Raw genomic sequence first — 19,048 nt, 5'->3', positions numbered from 1 at the left:
ATGTAGATGCATAAGAATTTCAGACATGCACATTACTGAAGGATCTCTTTCATCTCTTGCTCCTAATGTGTATTTATGAGGACCTAGACATTTTGTTACCTTCAGAATTTATCTTTTATCTTAGCCCAAAACTACACATCCGAAAGAGCTAAGAGGGTTGATATAGTGTTTGTACCTAATTCACAAGGTTTTTGTAAATTCATCAGTGCATTTACAAAATCAATACTGAAAGTGAAAAAAATTGTTTAGCATTTGGAATAGTCAATAAATATCTAACACCATACCAAAGGCAAACTTGAAGATGGGGAAAGATCAGAGAAATAATAAAAAATGAGATTTGTAAAATAAATGTATATCCAAGATAGTAAAATTTGCTATAATTGTCAGGCAATATTATTCTAGGTAATTACACATTGCAGTTTTGTGAGTCTATTAAGAAAGTTAGGTCAATAGACAACAGCTGTTATAACACTAGTGCCAAGAGAAAAATTACGTATTGTTATGTAATTTTAAAAGTTTGATAAGTAGATAGTATTCTAATACCTCACAAGACATCCCCTTAAATCATCAATGACACACTACAAATATGTAAGATTAGTGTTTTCAAGTGAATTAAATGTTTCTTATTTTGAAGAAATTGACCTGGGACACTTCTGATAAAAGATATTTCTAAATTCCCCATTTGTGTTTGAATAGTGAAAAATCATGACTATCGGCTTTCATCCATTTTCCTCTTTAGTGGTTTTTAAAAATCTATTCTAGCAAAATAATCATTCATTTGAAAATCCCACCTATTTCATGGCATTCCTGTGTCTCTAAAACGAAATAATACACATGGAATTATTGTGTAAATTACCTCAAACAAGAAAAATATCTTTAAATAAAATGTGCCGCTTAGACCAGAGAGATGTGGCTAATGAATTAAGCATGAATATGGTTTGCTACTCTGTGTTTAAACTGTTGGTACCTTCCCTGATGAAGAGTTAGATTTATTATTCCTAATTTTAAACATCACTCTTGGGTTATGTTTTTGACAAAAGAGACATAATCATGACTTGGGAGTAAATCTTAAATGTCTCAAAGAGCAGTGGGTTAAGCAATTTTCTCAGGACCCATGATATGAATCAAAGGCTTCATTGAATAAGTTTAGGAATGTAAAAGGCAGAAAAACAATTACAAAAACCAAGTAAGCTATTTTCCTCGTATTATATTCTGCGAGTCTACGTGAAATGTTGTCAAGAGTAGTGTAGTTGCTAATGGGCTTCCGTCATTAGCATTAACCAGCTTTGATTGCCAAAGATTTTTCTTTTCTTTTTCTTTCTTTCTTTCTTTCCTTTCTCTCTCTCTCTCTCTCTATCTCTCTCTCTCTGTGTCTGTCTCCCTCCCCCCTTTCCTTCCCTTCCTCCCTCTTTCTTTCTCTCCTCCTCCTTCTTTATTCACTCATTATGAGACAGGGTCTTGTTATAACCTAGGCTGGCCTCAGACTTGCCATCCTCAGGCCTCAGACCCTGGAGTACTGAGATTATAGACACACATCATCACAACCAGCTGTACCAGAGATTTTTAGTATAACAGAAGGATGGCTTAAAAATGCACCAGAGGGAAGTTTGAGAATGTTACATGCAAAGGCAAAATCCAGGTTATTATATGGTAGGCACACATTTCTTAAGAATACCTGTTCTTGCTGGGTGCTGGTGACTCACGCCAATAATCCTAGCTTCTTAGGAGACTGAGATCAGTAGAATTGAGGTTCAAGGTCAGCACAAGCAAATAGTATACAAGATAACATCTCAGAATAACCAGAACAAAATGGAGTGGAGGTGTGGCTCAAGCAGTAGGCACCTGCTTTGCAAGCGCAAAACCCTGAGTTCAAACCCCAGTCCCACAAACAAGAAAGAAAAAACAAAAAGAATACTTGTTCTTAAAATCTTAGCTGACAAGATCTTCCTTTGAGAAAGCAAAAGCCATTGCACTTGCTGGAGAAGTTTGCTGAAGGGAGGTGAGCTCTCCTGCAAACAGCAAGTGCATAATCTATAAACCATCCTCTCCTTTTATGCTTGCTTTCCTTCCAGGAGTAACTGCACATTCAGGGTAGCTTTTCTTCTAGTCAGTGGAGAGAGATGATTGCCTAGCTTTGTTTTTTAACATATTATGGACTGCTAAAGCTATATTCTCATATGCACATTTAAATGGGTTTTAACTTGTCATAATTATACTTCAAATAAGGTAAGCAGCCTGTTCACTTTTATACTAATGTGATTATACTCCTTTATTAAGTACTTACTATGTGCAGACATTGGCTTTTTTCTCTAAAAATACCTACTACAACATCAAAAGTTCACTTATTTCACACAAGATCAACATTTTTTGTTTATTCTGAAAATTAATATTGTTATTATAGAAGCTGATGAAATCTCAACTTTTGACTTATATTCTTTATTTTTTTCCTATGGTATGAATGACTTTTACTATCTAAATATTTTGAGGAGAGAGAAAGCTTTTCAGAAAATATTTTGAAATGTGTTGGAAAGATTTATTTTTATGTTCAAACCAATTATAATTTTATATATACATGTGAGACTTTCCCCCAAAATTACAAAAAGTAAAAATGGCAATTCCAGCTATTTAAATAGAACATAGCTTATATTAACAGAAGTATTTTTAGAAAGCTATAATTTATAGAGTGACATACTCCTTTTTGGAAATAAAGGAGGGTTAAAAAAAAAAAAACCCAAACTGCTGCTTCAGTAATTTCTTTCCATGAGCAGATTTAATGCCTTAAAACACAAATTCAAATTAAATATAGAGTACTAGCTGTGTGGCCTAAAGCAAATTACTTCATTTCTATACCTCAGTTTCTTTATTTGCAGGATGAAGATTTTTGGGGGTTGTTAGGAAAGTTAAATGAGGTAACAGTACAAAGTAAAATCTCTATCCATTTTAGTTTATTGTTATTATTGCCTCTAAAATGAAGAGTTCACAGAAATATACACAGATTCTTCCCTAATGTCAATCTTTGAGACACTGAATTGAGTGTAGTTATTTTCATTCTTTTATAATAGATAATTAAAGAAAACAAGAATTCTGAATTTTGGCCACTCAGCTCTGGCAGGGTGATGAGGTCAGTGGTAGGGTTCCTGGCAGCCCAGCTGCCTGTGTTCTGGTGGTAGAAGGGAGACCGGGAGGGAGAAGGCCAGGCTGGGCACTACTGAGGCGTGTGCTACTAATACCACTTCAAAGGCAAGGCTTTCCTATTTTTATCCTGGGTCAGCAGCCCGCCCATGCAGTTGCTTCTTGAACAAAAGGTTCTGCCAGGTCTCTGGACACCTTTAAAGCCATACAGTGTCTTCTCACAATAACAAAATAATCATTTGTTGGACTATGTGGCATTCAGTTTATAAACTCAATCTCTTCTCTACCCCCAATCTTGAAATGGTAGCAGTATGCCTATTTTACAACTAAGAAAATTAAGGCTGAGAGAAGTTGAATCCTCTGGGAAATGAGAGGCAGAGCATCACTCCCAGGTCTGTGCAACATTCAAGTTCATATGCTTTTAATATAATATGCTGGTTTCCACTGTCATTCACAACCATTGCCCTTTCTCTCAAAGAGATTTCCTTCAAATTTGAAATAAAACATTAAAAATGTCTATTGTTTTAGAGCAGGACATTTAATTTAAAAGTTAATCTCAGATAGTGAGAGAGCCAAGATGAGATGAAACAAGAATATTTGTCTTATTTTGATGTGTGAGTCTGTTCATTGCATTCATGGAACTATTTTAAAATGTGGCTACTATTCTGTTAAAAAATGTGGCTTATGAGTCCTGATTCTCTGCAGTATTCTTTGCAAGCAGAATAATATTGTGAATCTCTGCCTAAAGAAATTGGCTCTCTTCTCCATCTTCTTAGGTAAAAGTGTACTATGATGGAATTTCTAAAACCTCCACTTAGTGGAAGAAAACTCAAGATCCACTGTGTGAGGGCAAGTCTTAGGGAGTATGAGGAAGAGACTGTTGTATGAAGACACTAGAACAAAACACAGTAAATGTCTCCTCATTCCCTGACTTCACACTTGATTGTATCTAGATCACTACAAGGCAACATTTGTCCTCTATTTAAAGGCCTCTAGATAAAGGGATCCTGTTTTTCTATGTTGAAATTTCTTCCAGTGTTAAACAGCTCTGCTGTCAAGAAAACTGTAATTGGGGCTAGGGGTATCACTCAAGTGGTAGAGTGTCTGCCTATCAAATGCAAGGCCCTGAGTTCAAACCCCCCAGTACTAGAGAGAGAGAGAGAGGGAGGGAGGGAGGGAGGGAGAAAGGAAGGAAAGAAGGCAGGAAGAGGGAGAGAGGAAGGAGGGAAGGAGGAAGGAAGGAAGGAAAGAAGCGAAGGAGGAAAGAATGAAGGAAAGAAGGAAGGAAGGAAGGAAGGGAAGGAGGAAAGAAAGAAGAAAGGGAGGAAGGAAGGAAGGAAGGAAGGGAAGAAGGGAGTTGTAACTGAAGGTGGGAGTGACCCTAGGAAACTAGTTAGCAGAAGAGATGTTTTCCTAACACCTGCTTGCTAGCACATAATTAGAAAATCAATATTTGGCTTTTTCTTTTTCCAAAACTAACACTGTTACCTTTTTCTCCTTAGGTCTTATTTTTTTAAGTCTTACAAATGTATTTCTGGCTCACCTTAGGATCCATACATAATTTTCTAAGACTTGTCAATTGTGAACAAAGCTATTTGAAACTCTCAAACTTCCACTGACCTGAATGCAAATCTTCTACCTGTTTAGAAAAATTGTGTCTTGCTCACCATGAATGACTGGGGGGCGGGGTATACCAGTGTATATACATTGGGAATTGTGGGAATGAATTTGTTTATTTTCTTTCTTTTTCATTTTCTATGGTTCTGTTTCTGTGTCTCTTACCACCTGTACCTGATGTCCAAGAAGGGCTACATCTTTTGAGCTGACCAAAAATTTTATTGATGATAAGCACATTTCCTACTTATGACAGCCTGACATAGAAATCATCATTCAAAAAAAAAAAGAAATTATCACTCAAAAGATATTTATTAAGCATTCTGGTGTTAGGGACTGTTCTAGGGATGTCTTAAAGCAAAAACCTTTATCCTTTAGACAGACCTTAATTTCAAGTGGGGAGAGAGAAGAAAAATGATTATTAAAACCTTTCTTATGTTAGATTAGTATAAGGTAAGAAAAGAAAGAGGGAGGGAGCTAAGGAAGTTTGAGACAGGAAGGGAATAAGCAAATAGTGATCATATGACATTTGAGGAAGGCCTGAAGGAAGTATGGTAGGAGTCACACTGGTATCTGGGGTATTAGGTTCTAAACAGAGGACTGGCAAGTCTACAGGTCCTGAAGCAAGAGTGTACCTGGTGTGTTCAAGGAATGGAAAAGAGAGAGGCAGAGAGCCATGGCAGATGATATTAGGGATGTAAGAGGCGGGCTCAGAAATTTTTGTGGGGTCTTGTATAGGTCAATGGAAGGATTTTGTTCTTTTCCTTTTTTGAAATGAGAAGCCAAAGGAGGTTTTTAATTAGAGAACTGAGTGTCATAACCTCAATTAGGTTTCCACAGAATAATTTGGCACAATGAGAAAAAAGGAAGCCACGGTGGAACTGAAAAACCAATTAGGAGACAACAGCAATAATCCAGGCAAGAGTTCTTGGTGGCTGAACCCAGGATGGTGGCAGTAGAGAGAGGTAAAGAGAACGGGTCGGATACTGAAAAACCTGCTGACAGAACAGGTGTGGAGTGTGAGATGAAAAGGAGGCAATGCCAACTCCTAAGATTTTCACCTGGGCAAATGGAAAATGTTGAACACCTTGTGTGGCCTACTTGCTTCCTTCTGTTTGTGTGTTTTTCTAGAATCTCTGGTTTTCAGAAATTCTAATCAATGATTTAAAAGACAGAGGAAATACTGTTTAGTCCTGTTTGCTTATCTTGGACCCCCTACAAATCTGCTTATCAAAAAGTGTATGTTTGTAATGAGTATTTACTGATTAAGTATTTAAGAGACAAAGGGGTCAAATGAGTTGAAATAATATTTATCAGTTGGAAACACTTTCTCTACAGTGCATATGTAAGCAGGATTTCAACCAAGAGAATTTTTTAGCTTTACAATATAAAATATTTGGACCTTCAAAACCTATATCACATTAAACTTTAGCTATTAGGACTATTTACATTGCTTTAAAATATGTCATCCTCAGGTGACATATTTCCTTTATTTATTTATTTATTTATTTTTAAGACAGGGCTTCACTATGTAGCTATCCTCAAATCCTCAATATTACTGCCTTTGTCTCCTGAGTGCTGGGATTACAGATATCGCCACTATGCTTGGCACATTTTCTTTTTAAATGTCAAATGTTCCCAGCCAATTAAATTGATTACCAAGCAGTTTAACAAGGAAGCTAACCAAGCTGCTTAATTAACAAGCTATATGGATAAAGCAATATTTAATTGACATGAAAAGATGGTTTATGTGAAGCTAAGAAAGGCCATAAACCTTTCTGTTCTTTTCTTCTGAATGCAGAGTCCCAGATGTATCTCCCCAATGTGTAGAAGAAGAGCATCTAAGTGAGATGTATTATATTCCCTACACACTAGTCACTTACTTGTTCTTTTGACAAATGTCAAGATGTCACTCTTAACCCACATTTAATCAAGATTGAAATGCTTCTTTCTAAAATTTCTACTATCTCATTCCATTTAGTTTTCATGGATTTATTTTTTTTTTATTTATTTATTTTTGGTGGTACTTGGATTTGAAATCAGGGATTCTGCTTGGTAGGTACGTACTGTACCACTTGAGCTAATTCCACCAGCCCTCAAACAATTTCATATTTCATTGAAAGCATACTCCAGTACTAGTTATAGGCCAGAAGCCCCAACTCCAGGGGCTCCACATGTCAGGTCTGGACTCTTGCTCAATTCACCAAATCAAGAGACAAGTAATGGTGAAGGGCAGAGAAAAGGGGTTTCTTTCATGGCACAGGCTCATCATGGTAAGAGGCAAAGTAAGCACTTCAGCACATCTTTGGGGTACAGACATGAGCTTTATGTTTAATAGAAGAAGAATTGGGGCAGGGGGAAAGAAGTATGCATAATTAAGCAATCCCAGTCAAAGTATAGCCTGTTGATCATTATCTCAGTTCTAGTTCTCCAGTTGCAGAGAAGTTATTATCACTGTGATCACTTGAGGGGAGCAATGTGGGTTCCATGAGATGATTACTCCTGCTTCAGAGTACAACCTCATCATCCTAAGTAATTGTCCTCATTTTGGGTTGGGGGGGTCTATCCTGTGAGACTCTGCTGTTCCTTTCCCTGGGGGCAGTTTTAGCTCTTGTCACAAGATTTTTATTCATATGTCCCGGCCTTCCTGGATCCCAAGGTGGCAGCAAGGTGACTGCTCAGAGCAAAGATAGATGTAAAATGGAGGCAAGGATGTTAAGCTTTTATCCTATTTTTAGTTACCCTTGTAAGCCCAAGTAAAGAGTCAATGCTTTTTAGTGAAAGCAGTGTCTAAGCCCCTATTAAAATATTAGATTAAGAACTCTGATACGAGAATGCTTGGGTTTAACTCCCCACATCAAAACTTATTAGCTTTCTACCCTTGGGGAAGTTACTTAGCCTCTTCAAATTTCATTGTCCTCTGGAAAATAAGGACAATAATAGTGTCTACTTCATGGAGTTGTTGTGAGGATTATATGAAATATTACACATAAAGCAGTTAGCACCCTCTTCTGGCACACAGTAACAATCTATTAATGTTAGCTATCATTAAAGGCAAAGGTAGAAAATACCTGCTTAGTGTTGAGCCCTTTTGTGGGCATATATAACACCAGATGACTCATGAGTTTAGTGAGAATCTTGTAGCCTTTTCTGTATGAATAATACTGGTCTAGTTAAAGATTGGCATGGACTCTCATGGATTGGACACTTAAAGAACAAACTCTAAATACATAGACTGAATGTTTCACATGCCATACTAATTATGACATCTGCCAGATGACATGGTCCCTCAATCAGTTTGAATGATGTTTTCAGTCAGCCCATTTGTTAGTTCTAGTGTTTATGTACATACATCTACTTGAGAAGGTCAAAATACTGTATCTGTATTATTCTGACTTAACAAACTGGAGGAAAAAGAATGTAGAAAACTTGAGGGAATGAACACCATAGATGTTATTTCTTCTTAGTTTATAAAATGAAAGACATAGAACAGTGACGGCGTTCAAGGGGAATCTTAGGTAAGAATAGCTGTATGGAGCGGAAGTAGATGATTCTATGTAATCAGGACCACTGGGGTAAAGCCACAATGGCAGACAAGGTGTGGTTCAATATAAGGAAGAAGTTTCTAAACACTACAACCCAAGCATCTGAGAGGCCCTGGAAGAAGTGAATCCTCTTCTCTCTGGGCAAGGCCTAAGTGAGGCATGAGGTCTCTAATATTTATTGGAAATTATTAGAGAAATTTCTGGAAATTAATTTGTAGGGAAAAATTCTATTTCATTTTTAGCCTCTATTTTACTTTTTTTTTCACAGTGTTCCGTGTACTCTTTTATTATTATTATTATTATTATTCATATGTGCACACAAGGCTTGGGTCATTTCTCCCCCTGCCCCCACCCCCCTCTCTTACCACCCACTCCGCCCCCTCCTTCTCCCCCTACCCCCTCAATACCCAGCAGAAGCTATTTTGCCCTTATCTCTAATTTTGTTGAAGAGAGAGTATAAGCAATAATAGGAAGGAACAAGTGTTTTTGCTGGTTGAGATAAGGATAGCTATACAGGGAGTTGACTCACATTAATTTCCTGTGCGTGTGTGTTACCTTCTAGGTTAATAGGGGACCAGGAACTACAGAAAAGGATAGATCTATTTTACTTTAAAAAAGAAAAATAGAGAGCTTTATGTTCTATTGAAAATGACATGCTACCATAACAGGATATTGAAGTTGAAGTTTTACCTAACAAATTCCTAACAGGAGCTGCTACACACCAAAATAAAATTCCAGATTAAAATATAGACATTATGGTAAAGAGATTGCCTGGCAAGCACTAGGTCTTAAATAAAAAAAAAAATAGACTTTACAAATAAATGGAAACAACTTCCACAATGCTTGAATACCTCAGCCAGGTCCAGGTAACTAAAGGAAGTCTGAGTGTGGCAAGAAGGGCAGATTTTGAAAGGAGGAAGTACTCCAGAAGAGTACTGAAGACATTGGTGTTTAGAATAGGTGTAGTGAGAGGTGCCCTATCCCTTCATCTTGAATCATTGCAGATGAAGAATTTCAAAGTGGCATCTCAGAGAATTTAATGTGAGAACCCTGCAGAAGAATGGGTGGAAGATGGATTGGACTGGGATCTGACACACTCTCAGGAAACCTGGAAGGTGAAAGAGAGGTCGACAGACTGTTTTAGCCAAGAACCATGAACTTTGCTGTCACATGCCCACAGGCAAATGATGTGAGTGTTGCCCTAAGGATCAGGACAGGCCAGGAGCAACAGAGACCTGAGTGGAATCATTTCCTGGGGCACTCCAAGGAAGCCACTGGGTCCTAGTACTTATAAGCTAAAAGGCGACAGCTTCCTAAGGGATCACAGAATTAATTTTAAGTTGAGTCCTAGAACAGAGACAAATTGTCATGAATCAAAAACTGCAGGCAAAAGTGTACATAGTGACAGGAATCTTCAATTATTCCATGAAAGCCCTCTCTTGGACTGTCTGGCCCCGACAGTGAAAAGTCAAAAGACAATGTTATCAAATCAAGTAAAAACTTCCTCCTGCTCTTGATTCTTCCACCCTTGTCCTCTAACTCTGGGTTTTAGTGGGGGCCATAGTTAGTAAGCTGGAAGAAAAATTAGAGGGAAAGAGGGAAGGAGCCAACCTCTACCCCTTCTCTGAGGCAGGCAATCTCCCGAAACAGGCCTTGCCTGGGGAAGGACAGGAGTTTTCACTTGAAGTTGATATTGAAGCTTATTATTACAGGGCATGGAACTCTCTAGATCAAAATGAGACTAGTTGGGGTAATTTAAAGTAACTATAAAACTATTCCTAAAACTAAGTAGAGTGTCACATGACCTGCTAAGTTCTCTCATTAAATAAAATTTGAAGAGTAACAGAAGACAAAAAGAAAGAAGCAATTTGAAGATATGGTATGGGTAAAGCCAATTTAACACATTGATTATAGCTATGTGCTCTCATATCAAGTGAATTTAATTCCTTGTATTATATACAGACCATTGTGGAACAAACCACCCAGAATGTTACACTGGGATTCCACCATCAGACATCCAAACTCTAAAACAGAAGAAACACCTCTGTTATTTTTCAAGTTCTTTGGTCATTTCTGGATCAGGATCTGTTTATGGTTTCAGTTAACTAGCCAAGCAGACAACAGCATAAGTCTTGGGACAGACATGGACAAGGAAGAACAAGATGCGAAAACTGCTTTGGGGAAATACGTTAAAATTAGGGGGTTAGGTGCAAGCACAGACTAGATGCCTGCAATATTTTTGGCACAAACAGAAACAACTATGTGTCTAAAGATACATCACAGTTGAACCTCCAACCTAGGATAATTTACAATTTTATCCTCTATTCTTAGCACCTGAAGTAACGTGAAAGCAGGTTGGGCAACCTGAGGAATATATAGAAGGAATACTCATTCAGCCTATTCTCTTCTTTCCTAACAACTCACACTGTTTTTTATTTGTCATATACATATTCTATATGAGATTTTTGTTTTAATATTCAATGCTATTTTTATTCTAAAATTTTTTATTAGGATATATTCGTTGTACGGGGGGAGATTCATAGTGACAATTCTGATTAGTCTTATATTGTACATTATTTACATTGTCCCCATCAACGCTAATTTTAATTTCTTTTCAGAAAGCCTTAACTTACTCTTTCCATATCACACCTCAAAGTTTTACTTTTCTCTGTACTCATTTGACTAACATTTATAACTCAGGTGAAAAAAATCTGTGATCTCTTTGTTATTAGATACCACTCAACAATATTTTGAACTTTCTCATTTCTATTAAATTTTAAATCTTCTGAAGATTTTCAAACTGAGAGAAAGAGCAGAAAGTAAATTCAGCCAGTGTTTTAGATGTCTTATCATTGCATTGTATACATTCACATAATGCTTAATTATATACTTACTTAGATATTTGCAAGTGTATTGATAGTTATTTTTCCCTGTGACATTAATTACCTGTGTTACAGTTAGGGTCTCTCCAATACTTCTCTAGAGTCCTGGGTCCCTTTATCTATTGACATCCCCTCAACTCAATTGTTTTAAAGACCCGACTAAAGCAGGCCCTTGAGGGGCTACATCTGACCAGATACTTGGAGGCATCTACAGGTGTCATTGGAACTGAAACTGCCCCAGAGTCTCTGTACAACAGTGTTTCCCTCCCTCTTCCATAGGTAAGGACAAAGGGAAGATATAGACAGGTATGGTGGGAGACAGCTAAACTTCTCTTTACCATGTCATATCTTCATATTATTAATAGTTTAGAAATTTTCCTATTTTCTCGTTAGGATACATAAAAAGACTTTTCCCTAAACTGGCATTCTATGATTGACTAATTTGCCACTGGGGAGCTAACAATGGTACTGATGATGTGTTTAAGGACAGCAACTTTATCGCCTTTGTATCTTTAGCTTACAGAAGAGTGTTCCATAGAATTTTTGTTAAACAAGTTTATGAAGCCAACAGATGAATGATGTGGAATCTATGCTATTTTATTGAAAACTTTAAAAATGTGGAATATAAACCAAGGCCTTAAAGGTGACTAAAAGTCACTTTTTCATCCTTGCCAAATCTATAGATTTATAACTAGTTCTGGATTAAGATAAAGAGATGAATAAAAACAAATTTTTCTAGAATTCAACCATAACAGGATAATTTTACCAATTAAAAAGAGAGAACTAAGATCCATTTTATTGACTCTTTTACTCTTTATACACAAACCAAGAATGAATCATCTACCCTTGTGTGCCTAGTGGGAAAAGAAAAATCAAAACCCAAATACAAGTGTTGCTATTAACTTTAAAGTTAAAAACTTGGTTAAGAGAGAAAAGTTGTTGAAACTGTTTTTGAAATTTAAACATATTTTAAAGCATGCCACGCTTTTGTTCAAGAAACACAGCATTTTGATACTTTCAAAGTTGACTCATTTCTCTTAGGTGTTCCTTTGCCTTTTTTTTTTTTGGTGGGACTGGAGTTTGAAGTCAGGGCTTTGACACTCTTATCACTTGAGCCACGCCTCCAGCCCATTTTGCTCTGGTTTTTTTGGAGATGGGGTCATGTGAACTATTTACTTTGGCTGCCCTCAAACCTCAATCCTCCCCATCTCAGCCTCCCAAATAGCTGGAATTACAGGCCTAAGCCAGTAATACTAGGCTTCCTCTGCCTTTTTTTTGGCCAGGAATGTATCTAAGGGAATCCTATTTGAAAGGGAATGAATGTATGAGAAAGGAATGTGGATAGCCAGTGCTCAGAGTCTGGAAAGGCAGAGGGTAAAAGGGGACAATATGGGAGCTTTCAACAAATTATAATGCTGTGTATTAGCCAAGCAGAACATTCAGTATTCACATTAGCAGAACACAGAAGAATGTGACATAAACTCTCAAAGAAATAGGAACGTAATATGCATAAAAGGAAATATAATGCAAATGAAATGAGTAGAGAGTGAGTTCCTCAGAGACATGGGCAGTGAACCACACTTAGGAAATAAAGACATGTGTGCTCTTCACCACATAAATAGATTTTTGAGAGAGAAAAAAAAGTCAGTCACTCCACCATACCAGTAACTAAATCCAGGTAGCTCTTGTTTGTTTTTGCTATATACAGTCAATCAAAATGAGATAAGAGATTAAAAGTCACTTGGGAAAAGAAAAAAATCTAGTATAGCCTGTTTCTGGGGTTATCTGTATGTTATGTTTATTTTATATCAGGAGAGTCCTGGAATGAAGGTGGGCTGTGGATGTAGATGTGATATATGAAGGGCTGATAGAAGGGTGGTTCCTAGTGATGATCAGGGCTTCGGCCATGGGGGATTTGCCTGAAAAATATGACAGCTATTGGAACTGTGGGATCAGAGAGGGAAAGCAACAAGGAGGGCCAAGTGAGGAATGTGAGAATCAAGTTGAATGTGAGAATAGAACAAACTGAGGCAGCCTGTCCTGGCTTTAGGGATAAGCATTGTGGGGCTTTGATTTTTGCCATGCTTAGTAATGGTGCCATGAGTACTTTATGATAATAATCAGCACAAAATAAAATGAATGAGCTATATTAACATTTTTGTTGTTTTTAGGAGAGTGGGCACTCCCTTTCTCTTCCTGGAAGATCATTCCCACCCACAATTTCTACATCTCCTTGGGTATACCAGCCTGCCTACAGTTATTATAAAAAAGCAACTGACAGGCTGGAGAAAGCAATCAAGAGACCAACACCTTGGGAAGCAGCAGCAAAGTCTCCTCTTGGCCTAGTGGATGATGCCTTCAAACCCAGAAGCATCCAGGAATCCATTGTGGCAAATGTGGTCTCTGCAGCTCGGAGGAAGGTGTTTCCAGGGCCCACAGAGTATTGGAATGAGAGACTATCCTATGTTCCTCAAACCCAGAAGACCAACATGGGCTCATTTGAAAGGCAAGAGTATAATGTTGATTCCCTAGCCAATAATAGCACATCCACCACTTCCCAATATGGTTCCCGGCTGCCATTTGCATATTATAGGCAGGCTTCTAGAAATGATTCTGAAATAATGCCCATAGAGACCAGGTCTGATTACTGTCTTCCAGTAGGTGATTACAAATATAACCTGCACCCAAGGGGATGGAAACGCCAAACATGAAATTTAGAAGAAGTGATTTGAGACAACTATTTTTTTCTTCTTTTAAATGTTGTTTTGGATTCTTTACTTTCCTAATAGATTTAAACCCACTTTTGGTCTTGGTAGACTCTCATAGGTCATTTATCTGAGTTTGTGTGTGTATGTATGTATATGAGTGAGAATCACTTTCTTGTCTTCTAATGAGTAGAGAATTTCTTAGAAGAAATAATTTGTTTTCTGCACTGATGTTCTGGCACTTACATGGAATTCAAAATCTTAATTCAATTTATAAAGGGTATCTATGCAACTAAACTGCTTAACTAAAGTGAAACCAAGTATTTTTAAATATGTGCCTTAATCCCGGAAGGAATTATTGAACTATGTTGTGGTAAATATCATTAGCTACATAGCAAGAAATACAAAATTAGTGAAAAAAAATTTTTGTAGTACTGGGGTCTGAACTCATTATCTGGAGCTTGCAGGGAAGTGCTCTACCACTTGAGCCATGCCCCTAGTCAACATTAGGGGAATTCTAATGAGAATATACCAAGTGTACCAATTATATTTAAAAAATAATAATTCTTTGGTGTTATTTTAAATATCTACTGAAACACTTTAAGTCTAATTCTGATATTTCTAAAGAATTGAAATACAAAAGTTCTTAGAAAGAAATTTACATGAGTGTTGAGGCTGTGGCTCAAGTGAAGAAGCACTTGCCTAGCAAGTGTGAGGCCCTGAGTTCAAACCCCAGTACCACCAAAAAGAGAAAGAATGAAAGAAAGAAATACATAAGAATAAGACTATTATACAACTCAGATGGACTTTTGGAGTAAATGGTATTATATGTGGAAACAGAAAGATTTAGGTATAGGATTTATTTCTGATCTATTTAAAGCCAGCAGCCAGAGACAGGACTAGACTTTGGGTTTAGTTGTCTTCATTTGTCAAATGAGAAAATTGCATTATCTAATCTCTTAGATCCTTGACAACTCTGATATTGTAAGAACCTGCTATTTTAGTAGAATGAACTTTGATTCATTGTTAGTTTTGGTTGTTCATCACATAAGTATCAGATTAAGTTTAGGAGTGGATTAGGTAATTAGTGTCATTACATGTATCAATAAAAGTCCCAAAAGGAATTTCTGGGAGGCAGGTTTTATGTTATGTGTTACATTGTGTGAGGGTTGATGTGAAGAAAAAAGTACTCATGGATTAAGGAAATGGTAGATGAATATGCTGGTTATTGTGCAACTGTAGCTCATGATCATTTTCTTGGTTACCAAAAACATGCCAAAGGAGCTTATGCAGCAAGTGGTGCTCTTCTAGAAAGTTGTCATTAGGGTGTTCAAAGGAATTTAAACTGCTGCTTCATTCATCCCATGGCCCCAGGCCTTGTTAAGCATGACCATGAAACACTCAGACCTGTTTCTTACTGCCAGACCCACAAAATGTTAGATACAAGGAAATTCAAAGTAGTTTATCTCATAAGAAAGTATGAAAAATATTTTTAAATTTTAAAAATTCTCGAGCATTCAAAACTTTCTTAGCTTTTAAGATGTGATGATTTTGCTTTATTTTGTTAACTCTTCATCTTATCATTATGATAGTCTCATCATTATGATGGTATCTTTCATAGAATAAAACTTTTTTAAAAACTACAGTGATTTTTTTGTACCTTGGAAGTACAAAAAAAAAAAATAGAAGAAATCACAAGAATTTCTATTAGGGATAGAAAGAGCCCAGATGTTAATTTATTTAGTTATTCAAAACAGAAAAACATGAATACTTTCTAAGGCTTTATTGTTAAATTATCTTAAATTGATATACTGTTAATTCTCTCAAAGTGTAAGATGTAATTACTGGCTTCCAAGATTTTTTGCAGAATCTTAAAAAATAATGTCTGGTGTATGGGTTAGTTCATCAGCAAGGTCTTAAGAATCCCTCACATAAAATCCTTACTGGTTCAAAATTTATTATAGAGGTCAAATCATTCTGTGTTGGAATGTTTTAAGAGACAGGGGATTTAGCAGTAGAGACTTTATTTGCTTGTACCCTATTGTACTGTGTTGCTTTTTAAAACTAGTGCTAGTCATTATTTCCATCAGTTGATACACATTATATTATTTACTAAAATTCACTAGACCCAAAATAGAAGCACATGTTTTAAGCATAGATGTCATTATAGAACACACCTCTCCTTCTTTGCTTGTACTATATCAAGATTATCATTTGTATTGACCTACCCAAATTTATTTTAAACATAAAGATAATACATGGCAGGAAAATTCCACATGTTTTATTCACAAGGGCATGGTAGTAAACATCGTACGTTTTTATAAAAAATCAATAGTCCAAGAAGTTATACTTTACAGATAATATTCTAAAAAGCAAAAGTGCCATTGTTATATCATCACCAAGTGTACTGTGGATATTTTTCTCCTGTCTACTTGAAAATGATAAGCTTACAATCAATCTAATGGTTGAGACAGGACACCTGCCACACTCAGATCTGATTCTTACAGGTGAGAAGATTTAGGTCACTTTTGTTTTCACAAAAATAAAGGGAGTCGATCTTATCTTCTAAATAATAGCACTTGTAGAGAAAAGTTGTTGCTTTGTAAATGCATATCACATTTTTCAATTAGAAGCAATCACATAGGTTGAGTTTTGTGCTTTCCTGTGTATGAAAAAACCTGCACTAAAAGTAGATTGTGTCAGTCACAGAGACACTAATTTGGCATTTTCTCTCATTGCATGTACAGAAAGTGTGAACTTTTGTCTTGTATTTTGAGTTTTATGGATGAACAGGTTCTAGTCCATTTACCTCTGACTATGTCTCATGTTTTGGCACCATTGCACACTGTGGAAACGATTACCTTATTAGGACTTAGTCATATATCTGTATTAATGATTTAAGACTCTGGATTAAAAATTGTATCAAATAGACTTAGCTATAATAAATAGGAATTACAAAGATAATTGTTTTTTAAGAAAAGGTAGATTTCCACAATTGACTTCTACTCAAGGTAGAAATAACTACTACATGGTTCACACTTTTCTATTAAAAAAAAGACTGTGTTTTCCTGCTAGTTAGAGAGATGCTTCCACTTCTGTTTATCCCAAAAGACTGTATTGGAAAGATGCATACTAAAAATGAAAATTATATTAGTAATAAACATTACTTGAAAATCAAGTTGAGGAGCCTTTTCATTTTTCATTATAAAAAATGGTCTTGAATTACTCTTTATTCCAAAGAAGATTTACTCCTCTTTACTACATACTTTTAAATTTAATTGTTCATATCACATCACAAGGATTTCATATGGCATGGCAACATTTTAACTATTGTTAAAGAAAAAAAAATATTCAGTGCTACTTATTAAAGGATTATAAGGAAGACTTTATTCAGAACCATGTGGTAGGTGTACATGACACTACCTGGTGGGTCTTGCCATGGTGGAGGGAGATTGGGCCCAACTCCAAATGTAGTATGGGCAAGTGAAAATTTAGAGTCAAGGAACAGTGAGATAAGTGGTGGAAAATTACTAAGAGGCAATATGGGGGCAATGAAGAATGGAATTCTGGCTAAATCAACCTAACAGGATTCTTGCTAAAGACAGGCCAGGGTGATCAAGTATCTTCTGGAGGATGTGGGAAAATGAGGGGCCTGATCAGGTAACTAGAATGGGGGTGAGGCAGGCTAAACTTAGAGATATTTCAGGACTCTTAGAATTTATATGACTTGATACTGTATTTCTTTCTCTTAGCCTTTTTTTTTTTTTTTTGGAAGCACTGAGGTTTGAACTCAGAGCCTCATGCTTGCTCAGTAGGTGTTCTTACCACTTGAGCCACTCTGCCAGCCCTTCTTTGGATTGGGTTTTTCAAGATAGGGTCTCATGAATTATTTGCCCAAGCTGGCTTTTAACCACGATCCTCTAATCACTGCCTCCTGAGTTGCTGGGATTACAGGCTTGAGCCCTGGTAGTCTCTGAATCCGTTTTTAAATTGTAAATGTGTGTAGGTTATTCACACCCTAGCTCAGGGACAATTCAAACCATCCCCACCTGGCCCAGGGACCACACATGCCCCTCCCCACTCATTGACTATGGTTGGTGAGGAATCACCAGGTTCTTCCCTTCTCATAGGTTAGCTTGAGTTTTAAAGGCACCAGGAAAAAAGAAAGAATTTCTCTCTGCTTCTGGCTTCCACCTGCCCCTCTACCCAATGGCCTTTTGGAATTCCCTTCCCTAACTTTTAAAAAACTTCACTAAATCCATGTGTCCTGCCTGGATGCTTCCATGTGGGACACAAAGAATTTGGAAACCTTCTGACCAGAGATTGAACCGTTGCTGACCCATGGGGTGTGCTAAACTGACTTAGAGAGGCTCTTTGCTAAAACTGGACTTGAAAACATGTTGGTGAATTTCTAAAACCACTAGACTCTCACTCTAATCTGCCATGTTTTGGCATTCTAATACTTCCAGTTATTTGGCACAAGACTGATGTAGGTTAAACTGGAGTCATTAGTTTATGTAAAACTTTATTTTAAATGACTTTATCTTTTTCTACAGAATATTAAAACTATCGGCAAGAATATAAGGTCCCTGGCCAATTAGTATCATATAGCACAGCTTTTCAACACTGTTTTTTTTTGGAAATTCTATGAGACTATTTTTGGTATTTTGGTTAAAAAAATTTTTTTCAAAAGGCCACCATTTGAAAACATACTTCAAGAACAAAGAGTGTTTTTAAAGATTTAAATGACTTCAGAAATAGTAGGCTGGGATGTAGCTTAGTGGTGGAGGGTCCACTTAGCATGCTTTAAGATGCTAAGGCTATACAAAAAGCCCCTATTGCTTACTATACTACAAATTTCAAGCACACTGAGAGGTAGCTGTTAGAATGAAAGAAAGCACAGAATGGGTTGGCAGGTATCTACATCATTTCCATGTGGAGCTAACAGGAAGACCAGGGGCAAGGAAAGTTCCATCCTCAGAAACAGAAACACCTCAAGACTAGCCAATTGCTCTAGTACTTATAATAACAGAATTATTTAATACAAAGTGCTTCCTTCTCAGTTCTGGAAAATTACAAGATCTGTGACTTCTCCAATTTAGTAAAGTGTTTTTTCCATGAAAGGGCATTTCATTATTTATAGCCTTATAAAACATGACAGTTTGTATTT

General features: G+C 36.7%; 1 protein-coding gene across 2 annotated transcripts in view; it reads left to right on the top strand.

Annotated features, from left to right (window-relative positions):
* Synpo2 (synaptopodin 2) overlaps window positions 1-17,056 on the top strand; it is a 187,043-nt gene extending 169,987 nt beyond the window's left edge. For both annotated transcript variants that reach the window (XM_074041625.1, XM_074041626.1), the window contains exon 5: window positions 13,345-17,056. In XM_074041625.1, the coding sequence (XP_073897726.1) occupies window positions 13,345-13,884 (540 nt within the window). In that variant the 3' untranslated portion in view covers window positions 13,885-17,056. The remainder of the gene's footprint in view (window positions 1-13,344) is intronic.
* The last annotated feature ends 1,992 nt before the right edge of the window (window positions 17,057-19,048 follow it).

Source organism: Castor canadensis, chromosome 9 (genome assembly GCF_047511655.1).
Source record: "Castor canadensis chromosome 9, mCasCan1.hap1v2, whole genome shotgun sequence".
Lineage (NCBI taxonomy): Eukaryota > Metazoa > Chordata > Mammalia > Rodentia > Castoridae > Castor > Castor canadensis.
Note: the sequence above shows the minus strand (reverse complement) of the source record. Positions and strands in the feature narration are given on the sequence as shown.